The sequence below is a fragment of the Leuciscus leuciscus genome (assembly GCF_965113295.1).
Source record: "Leuciscus leuciscus genome assembly, chromosome: 15".
NCBI lineage: Eukaryota > Metazoa > Chordata > Actinopteri > Cypriniformes > Leuciscidae > Leuciscus > Leuciscus leuciscus.
This window is the reverse complement of record NC_138739.1, coordinates 34,505,987-34,522,465: the sequence shown is the minus strand read 5'-3', so window position 1 is coordinate 34,522,465 and position 16,479 is coordinate 34,505,987. Positions and strand designations below refer to the sequence as shown.

The window sequence follows — 16,479 nt, the reverse complement described above, 5'->3', positions numbered from 1 at the left end:
AATTAGTTTTGTTCTGAGTTCTGTTTAGCTTCACCATCGACTGACTGAGGGGACTGTTTTCAGGATTTGGCTCGTAGGTTTTAAGTGCTTTGAAATGTGATGTGTCTTTTTGACTAACATTTAGCAGGGCTGCAAACTCTCACGCATTGAGCGTGAGACTCACGCAATTGACACTTTTCACACGCTCTCACGCCACACATCCATTTTCTCACGCACAGAAAAATTGCGGAGCGAAGAGGTACTTTTAATATTAAACTAATTATCAGCTCTTAGATTCCGTCAATTTTATTACGAAATTCAGACAAAAAATACGTTTGGCGTTTGTAAATGTGACGTGACAGATCGCTGAGCGCCTCAGTTCAAGTGCACGTGAACCGATCAGCTGTTACTTTTTTATTTAAAGATGCAGCACAACTTACCGAAAGTATACATAATATCGACCAATTAGTGTTTTTCAACCACGGAAAGAGGTCAATATATAATAGCAGGAGAACAATTATGTCACATAACGTTACATTTACCTCAGGAAAGCCATTTAATGACCATAGCATGTTAATTGAATAGAAAAAATAGCTAGAGAGGAGATTTTGCTGAGCACTATATTACATATTTATTATATTTTTACTTATGTCATTAAATAATTGTTATTATAACAAAAACTGAATTATATTTAATTTCATTTGTTATTTTTAACCTTTAATAATACCAGCAGATTGGGCCCTCTATGTTTACAGCATTAGGTGAGATAATTTTTTTAAATAAAATTTAAAATAAACATGTATCCAAAGTAGTCAATACTGAATCAAAATCGGAATCAAATCACAAGAATGGAATTGAAATCTTGACATTTTTGTCAAGCAATAATAAAAACTGTATCCTACCAGTCATTGTACAATGTAAACATTGTAACATGTTGTCACTAAACTTCATAAAATTCTATTTAGTTACCAAATGTTTTGACCCCCCCCCCCCCCCCCCCCCCAAAAAAACCAAAAATCTCACTCCAAGCTAAACTCAAAAGTTGGCAGCCCTGATTTAGATGTGTTCAAAATGTTACAGCTTGTTCGTAACGCATCGACACACTACTCATTGCGCGGCTCGCGAGCCTCATGCGGCCCGCCAAGCTTTAATTTGTGCCTCGCATGGCTGTAAAAATACGGCGATATCATGCAGCCAGTCACTACAGATATTTCATAACATAACCCATTACAAACTCAAAGTGTCAGCTCTATTACAAATAATTTCGATCGGATTGAAAGAGGTGTTTTATCGAGAGAACATGTAAACACTTGGTGGATTGAGAACCGAAACTGAAAGGACGACGTATGGCTCTTCTACTGATTTTGTCCTATCAGTGCGGCTCTCATGAAAAAAATAGTGAAGACCCATTTCATCATCTTTTGTCTTCGTTGGTAATCCCTTGTGTCTTCTAGCTAATGACAACTGTTTTCGGCTTCTCTGAGAGAATTTTGCACGCATATCTTTCAACATTTTGAACTTCCGCGGAAATGTCAGAGCGCGTCACGTGACGATTCTGAACGAATCACGTTGTCAGAAATTGGCATCAGCCAATGAGATTGCGCATTTCGAGTTAAATCACCTGTTTTACTTTCACGATTTGTTCAGAGAATGTCTAATATGGCGAGAAGTTTCACTCTCAGTAAACTTCCGGCTTCTGAACTGGTTGCAGTTCCCCTCTGATTCCATATGAGGGCGCTCACAGGACGAGTGCAGAATGAATGGAGGTCTATGGAGATATTGCTCTCAAAATCCACTTTTCTCAGGATATAATTTTTTGTCGAGTAATTTGAATGTTGTTTTCGAAAGGGGATGCAAAGAAATTACACATTGCTGGGTGTTAGATTTTTTTGAGTCACTTATTTGCTTTAAAAAGTATTTTAAAGTGTCAATGACGTCATACACATCGTACGACCAGAGATACTGCTTTACGGCGATCCTTCAGTCACTTTGGTGCTTTCGCGCTCTGCACTTTCTTTTCTCTCGAGGCATCGACAACACAGCTGACACAGGTAAATACACGTGCTAGAAGAGTTTTTGTTTTGTTTGTTTCTGGTCCCGCTTCGGATGCCACGATGCCATCAAGCTGTATCGCTGGTCGTAATCAGTCCTTCACTGACCAATCAGCGTTCATTAGCAGAATGCTAGCGTGTTATGGGCAACAACAACTCAACCTGTAAGAAATCGAAAGAACATAAGTACTCGTTCATTCAACTTTCGACCTATAACCCATGTTGAACTTGCAAAACCTACAATCAAATCTGAGATTTCTCAACGGCAATCGGGTGAAAGAGACAAATTTAGCCGTCTAGCCCCATTGACTCCCATTCATTTTGCACTCATGGCGAGCGCCCCCCAGTGGAACTCTGGTGGAACTACAACCAAAATTCGGTACAATAGGACTTATTAGGGAGTGGGCAGGCTCTCCGTAGACGGGCTCTGATTTGTTGCTGATAGACAGGAAATTACCATATTTGGATCCAACAGCATTGAAAAGAAGAGAGAGAGCTTTCTAACGGTGTGTGATGACGGTGCACCAGACACAGCGATCGCGGAGCAGCGGGATGATTTAGAACGCCAACTTTTGATGAATTTAGGGGAAATCTGCACACTCAAACAGACAAAGTGTAGTAAAATAAAGACCTAAATGTGTATTTTGGACTTTTTTTCAGCACAAGTCTGAAAGAATACATGTTATTGAAGACAAATAACCCAAAATCTCAAAATTGACCTGTGAAAAAAAAAACGATGTTTTTGCCTGCCGTGTCTCGCCTTAATTGGAAATGATGGTTATTTCCTTGACTCAAGGACTTCCCACTCCAGCAAAGATCCAGCCCTTTATAAACCACACAGTAACAAGAGTTCATAGTAGTTAGTTTTATATTTGTCGTGTATAATGGACCACTTTCTGCTCTTAATCTTTACTGCAGGTAAGGTTCACTTTTGAAATAGTTAGACTTGTTATACAAGTTAATTATATATAGTTAATGGTTTATTTATCATAATGATAAATAAAAAAATCTATGTGTATATATATATATATATATATATATACACACATTGTAATACATAGATTGTATTGACCATGCTGTTATTATTATTAACAATAAATAGCAATAATAAAACAATATTTATCCACTATTGTCATTATAATTAATTAATAATGGGTATATTTTAGACATTAATGCATTATTATTTAATTTTGATGCTTTATCTGATTGTGCAGCAAGACATTACTTCTCATATTTTGTTTCTTTCTTTACCCGTTTTGCACAACTTGCATTCCTGATTGTGTTTGTTTTCTGGATTAATTTCCACATAGGTGTTATGCACATCACAGTTCTGTGTAACCACTGCATGTCACATCCTAATTTTCCAAATACTTGTGAGATAGAAGTAGCCTACTAATTTGACTAAGGCACTATACATATACACATACACGCTACAAATCACATTAAGGGGTTTGTGTGATGTGTTTGTGCATACGGTGCAAAAAGTGAACATTCACAGTTGTTATCTTGAGCTAGTTCTGATCTGACCCATTTAAATGACTTGTATTGCTATAGTCCAATGTATTCAAGTCATATCAACTAGTTTTTTACTTAATTTTGATGTTTTACCTAAAGTTTTGTTTGAGACTACACACTTCTGCTAATATTTGAATTAGGTTTTTCAACCTGCCAAAAGTGCCTAAATGGCACTTAGAAATCAAAACAAACTGAGATTGGTTGTTTTTTAGGTTAGTTAGACTGATTTTTCCTGTCTTAATGGCTGGTTCTTGGAATAAGTTGGCAAGCTGGACCAGATTTATACAGGGACTTTGGTTCTGTAAAGGCAAGTGATCACAGGTTGATACTGTCAGGGATCTCAAGGAAAAGGACTCAAATGTGACTCCAAATTTATTGAGTTACAACAGTCAATGTATGTCCCAGCAAAAGATCAAAGTCCATTCGCGTGGCTAGATAACAGATGAAGGGGTCAGGAGGCAAAAAGATGAGCACGTCCCTCAGGTAAGACTCAGCAGGAACGGGAAAATCCAAATCCGATCTGGCAGCCAGTTTATACAGTCCATAAGAACAGGCAGAGGTTCAGACCCAGGCAGACGATCACTTGACACATGTTAAAACGCAGACAGGAATAATCCATCGGAGCAAGTCACTAGCCAGAGGTAGCGAGAATCACTGGCATAGAAAAAAGCCGGGCTGAATAAACAAAAGAACAAAAAACAAAAATGAGACAAACATGTAGTCAAATAGAAAAAACACACTGGCAATGAAAGAGAAAACTGAGGGGTAGAAATAGGAACACATAAGAACAGAATGAGTAACAGCTGTTTGCACGTGTACGTCGGCATTTATTACAAAGCCCGACACGTGAAAAACTAAAAACAATTGAAGGAGAAGAGACAGATAAAAACCTGCAACCTGACCAGATATCTTTTGTCTAATGTTTGTCTCTGTAAACAGCTGTTTTTGAACAGACTTGGTGTCAAGACAATTCGACCGACTCTATAAACATCAGCACCTCAACATTCGGCACCACACTCCAGACTACAACCCAGAGATCCACCACTACAGCACCCTTGAACACCAGCACCTCAACATTCGGCACCACACTCCAGACTACAACCCAGAGATCCACCACTACAGCACCCCTGAACACCAGCACCTCAACATTCGACGCCTCTACACTCCAGACAACAACCCAGAGATCCAACACTACAGCACCCCTGAACACCAGCACCTCAACATTCGACACCTCTACACTCCAGACAACAACCCAGAGATCCACCACTACAACACCCCTGAACACCAGCACCTCAACATTCAACACCTCTACACTCCAGACAACAACCCAGAGATCCAACACTACAGCACCCCTGAACACCAGCACCTCAACATTCGACACCTCTACACTCCAGACAACAACCCTGAGATCCACCACTACAGCACCCCTGAACACCAGCACCTCAACATTCGACACCTCTACACTCCAGACAACAACCCAGAGATCCACCACTACAGCACCCCTGAACACCAGCACCTCAACATTCGACACATCTACACTCCAGACAACAACCCTGAGATCCACCACTACAGCACCCCTGAACACCAGCACCTCAACATTCAACACCTCTACACTCCAGACAACAACCCTGAGATCCACCACTACAGCACCCCTGAACACCAGCACCTCAACATTCAACACCTCTACACTCCAGACAACAACCCAGAGATCCACCACTACAGCACCCCTGAACACCAGCACCTCAACATTCGACACCACACTCCAGACTACAACCCAGAGATCCACCTCGACACTCCAGACAACAACCCAGAGATCCAACACTACAGCACCCCTGAACACAACAACGACCAAACCCAATCTTGTGTGTGAAAACAAGGGTACCTTACTAAACGGGATCTGCCTCTGCCCAGATGATTGGACTGGAACTACCTGCAACATCTGTAAAACCCATTTCATATATTGCATGATATGTAGACTGAATAATCTTGCTTAAGTTCTCAAGGTTACTGACAGTCTTCTCTTTTTTTTTTTTTTTTTACAGCAAATTTCTGCCCTGAACAAAACCCCACACAAACCAGTGAATTCACCTTTCCAAAAGCAGTCTTAGGCCAGTTTGCTTCCTCAGTTGAGCGATGTCCATCAAATACACCAAATGGTATTTCAGTCTACCTTTCTGTATTTACAATTTACTCTCTACTTTAAATATCTCTTCATTTAACATGAATGTTTTTCAGCTGGATCCCCCAAAGCTTCGGCCCTCTGTAATAGATCTACTCACTTATTTGATCCTCCAAACACTCTAGATTGTGGTTTGACCCTGGACACCATTAATAATGATGTAAGTAATCAATGTCTAATGATTATAATATATAGTCATATAAAACATGAATTTTACCCAGATGAAAACAGAAAAGCTTGCATGATTGCCTTTTTTATATATTTTTTTTATGAAGCTTTCTGGAGCTACTCAAGCCAATGTCCTCAAATTAGCCTCCAGTACCCAGATCCTCACATCCATACCGGAACGGCTAACAGCCCACAACATCACAAATGCTGTAAAAATAACCAACATCCTGCTCTCCCGTGATGAAACTCCACAAAGCACGGTACTTATTAAGCCTTAAACAGATTTTAAAATGTAAAGTCTCCTGTCATGAGGGACATTTCCAGATTTTCTCCATTTTAATTGAATTTATTTCAGGATAACCCCTTGAGATGTAACATCTCATTTTCAAGGGGGTCCTGCGCATATGTACAGACACAAAGGTTAATCACACAGTACACATACAAAACAATAATGAGTTTTAAATGGACAGTTCAATATAAATCTACAAAGAGAATTGAATACAACATTAAGGGGTTTGAGATTGGACTCAAAGGTATTAGTGTAAACTATGTCTGCGTAATCAATAATTGGTATTACCAGTTGAGAAATAAAAAAAATTCTGACTTGAGTTGAAAAAAATTTATTGATCTGTACAGAGTGTTAAGACATCCATATACTTTCCTAATGATATTATCGATGTGTATCTTAAAGGTAAGGTTGGAATCGAGCCAGAGGCCCAAATATTTTAATTCCTCCACAATCTGCATAAGGGACCCATCTAAAAACGTTATTTCAAAACAGGAAGCACAACGGCAATTTTGTATCGTGGAAAACACCATACAGCAGGACTTCTTCATGTTCAACAGAAGTTTATTAATGAACAGCCACTGTTGTACTTTATCAAAGTCAGATTGAAGAGTTCTTTGAACTTGCAGCAAATCCCGATCAGAGGTATAGATGACAGTGTCATCAGCATAAAGCTCTAATTCACAATGAGAACAAACTTGTGCCAGGTCATTGATAAAGATTGAAAAAAGTAAGGGCCCTAAAGTTGAGCCTTGAAGAACACCTTTATCAACAATTAAACAATCTGACTGGAATCCTTGGTAAACAACACATTGACGTCTATTATGCAAATAAGAGTTGAACCAGAGCACAGCATGTTTATTCAAACCAATAGAGTAAAGCTTATCAAGTAGAAGGTAATGGTCAATCATATCAAAGGCCTTTGAGAGATCAATGAAAGCAGCTCCAATGAAATGACCATTATCAAAACCCGAGAAGACATCATTTGTAAATTTTAAGAGAGCAGTTGAAGTAGAAAAATTGGATCTAAAGCCAGATTGATGTGGAGATAAAATGTTATAATTATTAATGTACTCAGTTAGTTGATTAAAAATTAATTTCTCAAATATTTTAGCAACTGCACAAATGATAGAAATTGGGCGATAATTATTCACATCAGATTCGTCTCCACCTTTGAAAAGAGGTGTCACTCTTGCAGCTTTCCTAATTTGTGGCACAGTACAAGTAGTTAATGATAAATTAAAAAGATCTGCAAGAGGAAACATCAATATGTGAGCTGCAATTTTGATAAACTTAGCTTCCAGATTATCTGGTCCTGTACTACACTTTAATTTAAGGTCCTGTAATACATTAAAGACATCAGTAGGCATGATCTTTTAAAAAAAAAAAAAAAATCAGCAGGCATGGAAGAATAAAGAAGACCATGCCAAACCATCAGAGCAAACAGATTTTAAACTACATAAAGACGAAAAATTATGATTAAAGGCATGAGCTATATGCAAAGGATCAGATAAAATGTCATTATCCTTGCATATTTGTTTCACAGAAGTTAATTTTTTATTTTTGTTAAGAATGTTATTTAAGTGATTCCAGAAGTGCCTAGGGTTATTGAAATCACGAGAGAAGCAGTCTCTATAGTAATTAGATTTGGTATTCCTAGTTTCAGTTTTACATTTATTCCTTAACTGCCTATATATTGTCCAATCCGATTCATCTTTTGACAAATGATATTTAACCCAAGCTTTATCCCTTTGTTTGAATAGTTGAAGTAAATTAGAATTTATGGTAAAAGTCTACCTTTGACTTTAATCGTTCTCACAGGAGCATGTTTATCAATTAAGGTTTTTACTTCAGTATAGAAGAAGTTCCATGCCTCTCACAAGTGGAATTAGTTGAAGCCTGTCCCATCTAATATCTAATAGATCACGTATGTAATAATCAACATTAATAATTTTACATTGCCTTATTGTAATATATTTATAGGGGGAACTCTGTATTTTAAAGCTGCCGTCGGCAACATTTTTTTGATCATATTCAGTGAAATTGACACTATAATCCGACAGAACAACATAAATAAGATGGTTTTAGAAAAAAACCCGAGCTTCTAACTCTACCTGGAGCGTGTTATTTGTTTAGCAAAAATCCATCGCTCCCGGATCATCGGGTCCAATCAGCGCAGGGGGGTGTGAGATCTGACTGTCAATCACAGGTCGTGCACACGCCACAGATCCCCCCTCACTTGCGCACGTTAATATCACATGCACACGCCATGCCTGAAGTTCGCCTGGAGATTGCATGAAGCGTGATGGCGAAGAGAAAATCTACTAACAAGCTTCCAATTCCTCGGTTATTGCTATCTATGGATAGATTAGCCAGGGCAGCCTACCTCCGAGTCCATGGTGTTGATAGATGCTGAAGAGACGGACACGTTCACAGAAAATCAGGTACACACGCACAGTGACGCACTGACGAGCACGACCTCGATGGGAGGGTGCTCGCTGGTAGTGGGGAGGGGCATGAGAGTTGTAAACATTAAACATTTTGGCTAATCAACCCAATCTGCCAGACTTGCTGACTGCAGCTTTAATTTTCCAGATACAGAATATTATAGAACACTGTAAAAAAAATGACATCCCCAAGTCAAAAATTTCAAGTGACCGATAACATCTAAATTTTTCAATTAGTCTGACGTATTATTTCTCATTGAGCCAATGTTAACAGACTATTGCAACAAGAATTTCACTTGGGCCAATTGAAAAATTTAGATGTTATCGGTCACTTGAAATTTTTGATTTGGGAGGGTTAGAAATTTTTTACAGTGAATGGTCTCTAAAGCAATCTGATAAAACACCCGATTTAATAATCCTATACGGATTGGAAACAAGGATCCAATCAAGCAAGGTAGAAGAACGGCCATCAACTCTCGTGGGTTCTTTAATTAATTGAGTAAGGCTTACACTGCCTAAAAGATTTCTATCACCTGAGGAAGACCGATCCAACCAGTTATTTATTAAAGTCACCCAATATGATCAGTTCGTTGTGTCTGTCAAGAGAATTAATAGTAGCCAAGATACCATTTAAGGAATCAGTGGGAGCAGAGGGAGGTCTGTAAATATTTCCCATAGTAAGCTGTTTGTTTTCATGAAAAATGCTATTAGTCAAAAGACACTCAAAGTTAGTAGGCTCAACATTAGGAAAGACACACTCAGAGACCAGATTTGTATCAACATAAGTAGCAACACCTCCTCCTTTATATCAGCTCTATATAAAACATAATTATCAATCCCCACCTCATCATTAGTGATTCTGTTATGAAGCCATGATTCAGAAATAGTGATTATATTAGGTTTATGTAAAGCAGCCCATACCCTGAGAAGATCCATTTTAGTAGCAAGGCTTCTAATGTTGAGATTAATGACTTTTAATCCTTTAATTAAATCAATAACTCACAAATAAGTAGTAGGCATATAACAGATAATGGGGTATAAGGAGCAGGTGGCGAGAAAAACAATGTTAACAAATTTAGACAAACAAAAACAAAGACAGATATAAAACAAAACAGACTAAACAAGCAAAACAAATAATCCATAATTGAGCAGTAACTATAAATAATAAATGACTCGGGGAGTCTCAAAACCCACATAAATAAGAATGATTTTTTTCTAAAAATACAAATATTTTTACTTTATTTAATCATTTATCAGTTCCTAATGGTTTCACAGTGAATACATCAGATAAATCAATAACTAGACAAATTATGAGTAATGCATGTGACAAAGACAATTATATTCTGGAGTGCCAAACTAAAGACTCACATTAGCTACTCATAAGCAGAGCAAAAGGACAAACCAGATCAGGTCTTAGACTATCAACCAGCCATCAGAAGGGAAAATAATAATAATACAAAAAAAAATATTAAGCATAATATTAAAGCAGAAAAGTCAAGACAGATCAACTGCTGTCCAAACGGTATCAATAAACAATCAAGCCTTCAAAACGAGCAATATGGCCTATCAATACAGTTGAGTAGCAAATTTAAATAAAACAACAAAGCCCAAAACTGCAACGCATAGTAAGGAAAAACACCAGTGAATTCTAATTGCAGGAAGGAGTGATATTGCATAGTCTCTGGCTTCATCAGCTGAGGAGAACATTTTCCTACCTCCCTCCTTCGCACTGATGGAAAGTCTTGCAGGAAACAGTAGCGCAGGCTTAAGTCCAAGTTTATAAAGGTCCGACATAACTTCACGATACTTTGATCGCTGTTCCATTACTTCGGGAGTGTATGTTCCACGGTACTGAAGCCTTCCCCTTCTAGCTCTGGCTTCACGTATGATAGTCACTTTCTGCTGGTACCTTAGAAGGCGTATAATAACTGGCCGAGGCCGCTGACCTGGGCTCGGTTTAGCAATGAGAACACGATGAGCCATGTCACAATCCGGCAGAGAACCCAGAACACCCTCACCGAACACTTCTATTAGAAGCCCAGAGAAGAAGGAGGTGGGCTGTCCGCCCTCAATTGATTCAGGTAGGCCGAGTAGCCTAATATTGTTGCGGCGGCTACGTGATTCCAGATCAGCCACTTTAGCCAGCAATTTAGCGTTATTTGCCGACAATGAAACACAGGAAGTTTCCAAAACTGAAATACGCTCATCTTGTAGATTGGCATTGTTCTCAAGTGCTGACATTTTCTGAGCATGATCATACAAAGTCTTTTGCATACAGTCAAGTTTAGTTTCGTGCGAAGAGAAAGAAGCTTTAAAATCCACAGCGATTGATTTCCTGAGATCGTCCAGGAGGCAAGAAAGAGTCGCCACATTAAAGGGATACTCCACTTTTTTTTGGAAATAGGCTCATTTTACAACTCCCCCAGAGTTAAACAGTTGAGTTTTACCGTTTTCGAATCCATTCAGCCGATCTCCGGGTCTGGGGGTCCAACTTTTGGCATAGCTTAGCATAATGAATTGAACCGGACAAGACCATTAGCATCTCTCTCAAAAAAAATAACAAAGAGTTTCGATATTTTTCCTATTTAAAACTTGACTCTTCTGTAGTCGCATCGTGTACAAAGACCGACGGAAAATGAAAAGTTGTGATTTTCTAGGCTGATATGGCTAGGAACTATACTCTCATTCCTGCGTAATAATCAAGAAACTTTGCTGCCGTACCATGGGTGAAGCAGGCGTAATGATATGACGCAGTGTAAACATTGCATATCAGTGCCAAATTTTCCAAACTTCACATGAAATAGACAGATATACTAATTTGACTACTCCAGGTACACCACAAAACACTATACATAATCAACTGCGCAGGTCCAGTTTTAGATTCTGCGTATGCAACCATGTAAGCACTTTTTTTTTTGCACTCCTTTGGTAAGGTTTTTCTACTCAGCACTCACATTGAGATAAATCACACCCATTTCCCTCATAGAACCAAAAGTATGTCTGCAACATGTCTATAATACTACTGTACACAGATGAGCAAAAACATTGACCACATGCCTAATCTGCTGTTGGTCCCTCCGCATGCTGCCAAAACAGCGCCGACCCACCGAGGCATGGACTCTACAAGACCCCTGAAGGTGTTCTTTGGTATATCTGGCACCAAGACATTAGCAGCAGGTCATTCGAGTCCTGTAGGTTGTGAGGTGGAGCTGCCGTGGATCGAACTTGTTGGTCCAGCACATCCCACACATGCTCAATTGGATTGAGATCTGAGGATATTGGAGGCCAGGGTAACACCTTGAACTCTTCATCATGTTCCTCAAACCCTTCCTGAACAATGTGTGCATTGTGGCAGAGTGTATTATGCTGCTGAAAGAGGCCACTTCCACCAGGGAACTACACTGTCATGAAGGGGTGGACCTGGTCTGCAACAGTGTTCCGGTAGGTGGCACGTATTAAATTGACGTCCTCATGAATGGCCAAACCCAGGGTTTCCCAGCAGAACATTTTCCAGAGAATCACACTCACTCCACCGGCTTGTCATCGTCCTACAGTGCATCCTGGTGTCATTACCTGTAATTTTTTACATTATCATTTTTATTATGTAAAAAAAAAGGGACTCATTGGACCAGCCGTCCTTCTTCCACTGCTCCAAGATCCAGTTTCGACGCTCAAGTGCCCATTGTAGATTCCTTTGACGGTAGACAGGGCACTCTGACACTCTGACATAGACACTCTGGTCTGAGCTACCCAGTGAGTGTGATGCACAGTGTTTTGTAGCCAGCCTTGAGTGCCCAACACCCTGTTGTCGGTTTGTGGTTTATCACATCTCGGATCACTGTTGGTAAATTCTCACCACTGCTGACCGTGAGCAACCCACAAGCTTTGCCATTTCAGAGATACTTGGACCCAGTTGCCTTGCCATAACAATTTGGACCTTATCAAAATCAATCAGATCTTTATTCCTGCCCATTTCTCATGCATCCAACATGTTGATTATAAGAATTGTTATTGTTTGCTTACCATCTAATCTACCTAGACCTTAATATGTGCTCTTGATAGGAGATGATCAACGATATTTGCTCCACCTGTGACCGGTCGGTAGGTTTTGGCTCATCAGTGCTTATACAAACCAGAGTTGTTTTGAGAAACTCTTTTTCTTCATTGTTCAGGATATTGCAGTGTCAGCAGTCGCCACAGTCAGTCAGCTCCTGAGCGCAAGTCATGGGATGTACTTTTCCGTCAACCAAACTGCAATAAATGAGTAACAAAACAATTCACACTCACTGCACTGACATACAGAACCATCTCAACCAAATTCATAAGCACTTTCTTTTTGACCTGCTGTCTGACTTTTTAATTTTGTTTGTTTAGACTAACACAGACTCTACAGAAACTCTCTCTGCGTGAGGAGTCAAATCCATTGCTGGTGCAACCGAACATGGCAGTGCTGTCACTGAAGGGGCAATCTCCAATCCATCAAGTGCAATTAACCTCTTTTAAAGGCAAGTTTGAAGCTTAAATATACAACAGAACTTTCAAGAAAAAAGGTGCATTCACGGCATGTCAAAATGACAAGATTCCGACTTGTAAAAAGTGTTCATGACCTTGTAGAACTTGCAAGTGCAGTTCTACAAGGCTCCAACTTGTACCACCTGGCCACTGCAGATTAATTTAGCCATTAATAGTGTTACCATAGAGATGCATAATTACAAATCTAAGGGCACGAACAGCTCTGAGTAGAAGGTCACATGTTGTCGACTTGACCTGGTGTGAATGCAGCAAAAGAGGAAGAGTCATAATGCAGTGTTTTTATTTATGTACACTGCTGGTCAAAAATGTTGAATATTTTAGAAATGTTTGTTTTCATAAGAAGTCTCTTGTGACTGCTGCCAAGGATGCCATTTGACCCAGGAGCCTCTGAAAATATTTCAGTGGTACCGGTGTTTTGTGAAAGACGTCCTGTCATGGGGATTGAGTCCAACTTCACACAGAGAAAAGAGATGCTCTGCATCGGGGAAAGCATGCTTTTTTCCCAGTTGACCCGAAGTCCCAGTCGGGTAGGTGCTCGAGGATCAAGTCCCTGTGTGCAAACAACAACCCTCATAAGTGGGCTAGGATTAGATACCATGGTAAGGGTTAACTTACCTTAACAGTGAAGGGGCAGCCTCTGCGACTTTCGCGAAGATGCGAGGAGACAGGGACACCCCGAATGGGAAGACTTTGTACTGGTATGCCCCTCCCTCTAAGGTGAACTGTAGAAATGGTCTGTGCCAAGCAAGGATAGAGACATTGAGACAAGTACACATCCTTCAGGTCTATCGGTGCGAACATGTGTTTCTGTGTGAGCATCATGAATGGGAGCTTGTACATAGTGTAATTCAGAACTCGCAGAGCTAAGATTGGTCTCAACCAATATAGACCAATAGATATTGACAGTTTAGCAGCAGTTTTGATAGTTTAGCAGCAGTTTAGCAGCACTCAACGTGAGAGGACGCTGGTGCTGTTTTTTCGCCACTTCTCCGTCTCCTATTGCCTCTCTTGTTCCTGTTTATTTGTGTTTGCTGTACCCCTACCTCTGGACAGCCTCTCTACCTCTGGACAGCCTCTCAGCTGTTTCCCGAAGCCGTTTGGGCTCCTCGACCGGATTGTCGCCTCGTCGGTTAGCCGCAACTGGCTGCCCTCGTTCACCCAATGCGTGGCGGCTAATCCTAGCTGCTACAGCAGCTAACCCGATTGCCTACCTCCTTCTCACAGGCAACCTCCACCAGATGCGAGCCGTGTTCGAGCTGTGGATCATTTTGGCACTCACATCAGTTATCCACCTCTGTGCCCCTAGTCCAAGGCTAACTGCTATCACGGAGCTCTCAGTCCCTTCGCTCGGCATCATGTTCAAATATTCAACTCTGCAACTGGTTGAACTAATCAACTACTCTATTCCATCCTGCATCCCAGTCATCAAACAGCTCAGACTTCTACGTCGACCCCATTACATCCACAGAAGCTTTCGCTGCAAGTTTGTTTACTTTCACCACGGACAATCCATTTCATCCATCTGGTCACCTGCACGCTCTGTCGCACCGCTCGCACGTCATCAGAATGCTTCCCCCGCTGGATCACATAGGGCCGAACTCACAGTCTGGCTGCACACAAAACCCGTACTGGACTACAGTGCTATCCGCACTTCAAATACACCTATTCTCCAATCATTTGAAAATCCACTCACTGTCCCCCCTCAACTGCAATACCTCCCCTCCCCACCGTCCACACGTACTGCTAACCGGGACAATCTCAGATCTTTCCAGCCTGCCCTCATCCCACCACCCTCTCACCATGACAACTTTGCCCTCCTCAACACCCGATCGCTCAATAATAAAGCCCCTGCCCTCCATGAACTAATCCTCGACAACACTCTGGACTTCCTTCTGCTCACTGAAACCTGGCAACAACCCAATGACTTCTTCTCCCTCAATCAAACACCCCCCCCCCCCCCCCAAATTAGAACTTCCGGATCACAGAACTCACCCTCCCCTCAGTATCATCGTTTGAATATCTTGCCTTCAAAGCTCTTTCCTCCATGACAGTCATCCTCATTTACCGGCCACCTAAACCAAATCCCTCCATCCTCTCTGATTTTACTGAACTCCTCACATTAGCCTCATCTCTTTCTCCACGTCTGCTGCTACTCTGTGACTTAAACATCCACATAGACTCCCCCACCTGCAAGCTGTCATCAGAATTCACCATTTTACTGGACAACTTCACTCTCACCCAACATGTCACATTCCCCACCCACGAAAAAGGACACATCCTCGATCTGGTATGCTCCACAAACCAACCGGTGCTCGACCTTCATCCATGCCTCTTTCCCCTCTCTGATCACAAACTGATACGGTTCACCATCCCTTCTCCAACCCCACGCCCCAGCCTCCTCAGAGAAATCACCTTCCACAACCTTAAATCTATCGATCCCCACCATCTCTCTGACCTGCTCTCCACCACTCTCCACCTGGACTCAACTCTCATATCACCTGATGATCTCACAAACCACCTCAACTACACCCTGTCTACCTCCCTCAAAACTCTGGCCCCCCTCAAAACAAAAACCGTCACCTTTAACACCTCTTCACCCTGGGATACACCTGCACTCCGGAAAATGAAACAAACAGGCCGCCAACTTGAACGTCTGACAAAAAAAATCATCTCTCACAGTCCACCATGAAGCCTTTAAACTCCACCTCACTGCCTACAAAGACGCCCTCATTGCTGCCAAATCTGCCTACCTCTCCACCATCCTCACCAACCCCTGTCAAAACCCCAGAACCCTCTTCTCCACAATGAACAACCTCATCAACCCTCGGACCAACACCCTCCCTACCTCTACTCTGGATCTCTGCAATTCATTCCTCCACTTTTTCGCTGACAAAATCAACATCATTCACAAATCTCTATCCCCTGTATCTGACCTCCCAGTGTCTACTCCAGCACCTACCACGGCTCCTCTTCTCTCCATCCCTCCTGTCCTCCCTCCCCCTCCTCCACACTGTCTCCTCTCCCAGTTTGACTTGGTCACCCCTCCTGAAATCTCTAAACTCATCAGCTCTTCCAAACCCACTACCTGCTTCATTGACTCCCTCCCTACTCCACTCCTTAAGTCCTGCCTCCCGTCCTATGCCTCTACCTCACTAACCTCTTCAACTCCTCACTGTCCCTTGGAACTGCCCCTTCTGCCTTAAAAAATGCCGCTGTCACCCCAATCCTTAAACAACCTGGTCTGGATCCCTCCTCCCTCAACAACTACTGCCCAATATCCAACCTCCCCTTTCTGTCTAAAACCCTGGAACGTATAGTTTG

General features: G+C 41.3%; 2 protein-coding genes across 2 annotated transcripts in view; both read left to right on the top strand.

The window, feature by feature from the left end:
* The window catches only part of LOC309475532 (adhesion G-protein coupled receptor G7-like), a 62,127-nt gene that overhangs the window by 20,358 nt on the left and 25,290 nt on the right, over window positions 1-16,479 (top strand). The gene's annotated exons all lie outside the window — the stretch shown is intronic.
* The window catches only part of LOC309475498 (adhesion G-protein coupled receptor G7-like), a 30,041-nt gene continuing 18,056 nt past the window's right edge, over window positions 4,495-16,479 (top strand). The window contains exons 1-6 of the mRNA XM_082138296.1: window positions 4,495-5,407; window positions 5,588-5,701; window positions 5,781-5,884; window positions 6,000-6,152; window positions 12,798-12,889; window positions 13,000-13,130. Of these exons, the coding sequence (XP_081994422.1) occupies window positions 12,855-12,889; window positions 13,000-13,130 (166 nt within the window). The 5' untranslated portion in view covers window positions 4,495-5,407; window positions 5,588-5,701; window positions 5,781-5,884; window positions 6,000-6,152; window positions 12,798-12,854. The remainder of the gene's footprint in view (window positions 5,408-5,587; window positions 5,702-5,780; window positions 5,885-5,999; window positions 6,153-12,797; window positions 12,890-12,999; window positions 13,131-16,479) is intronic.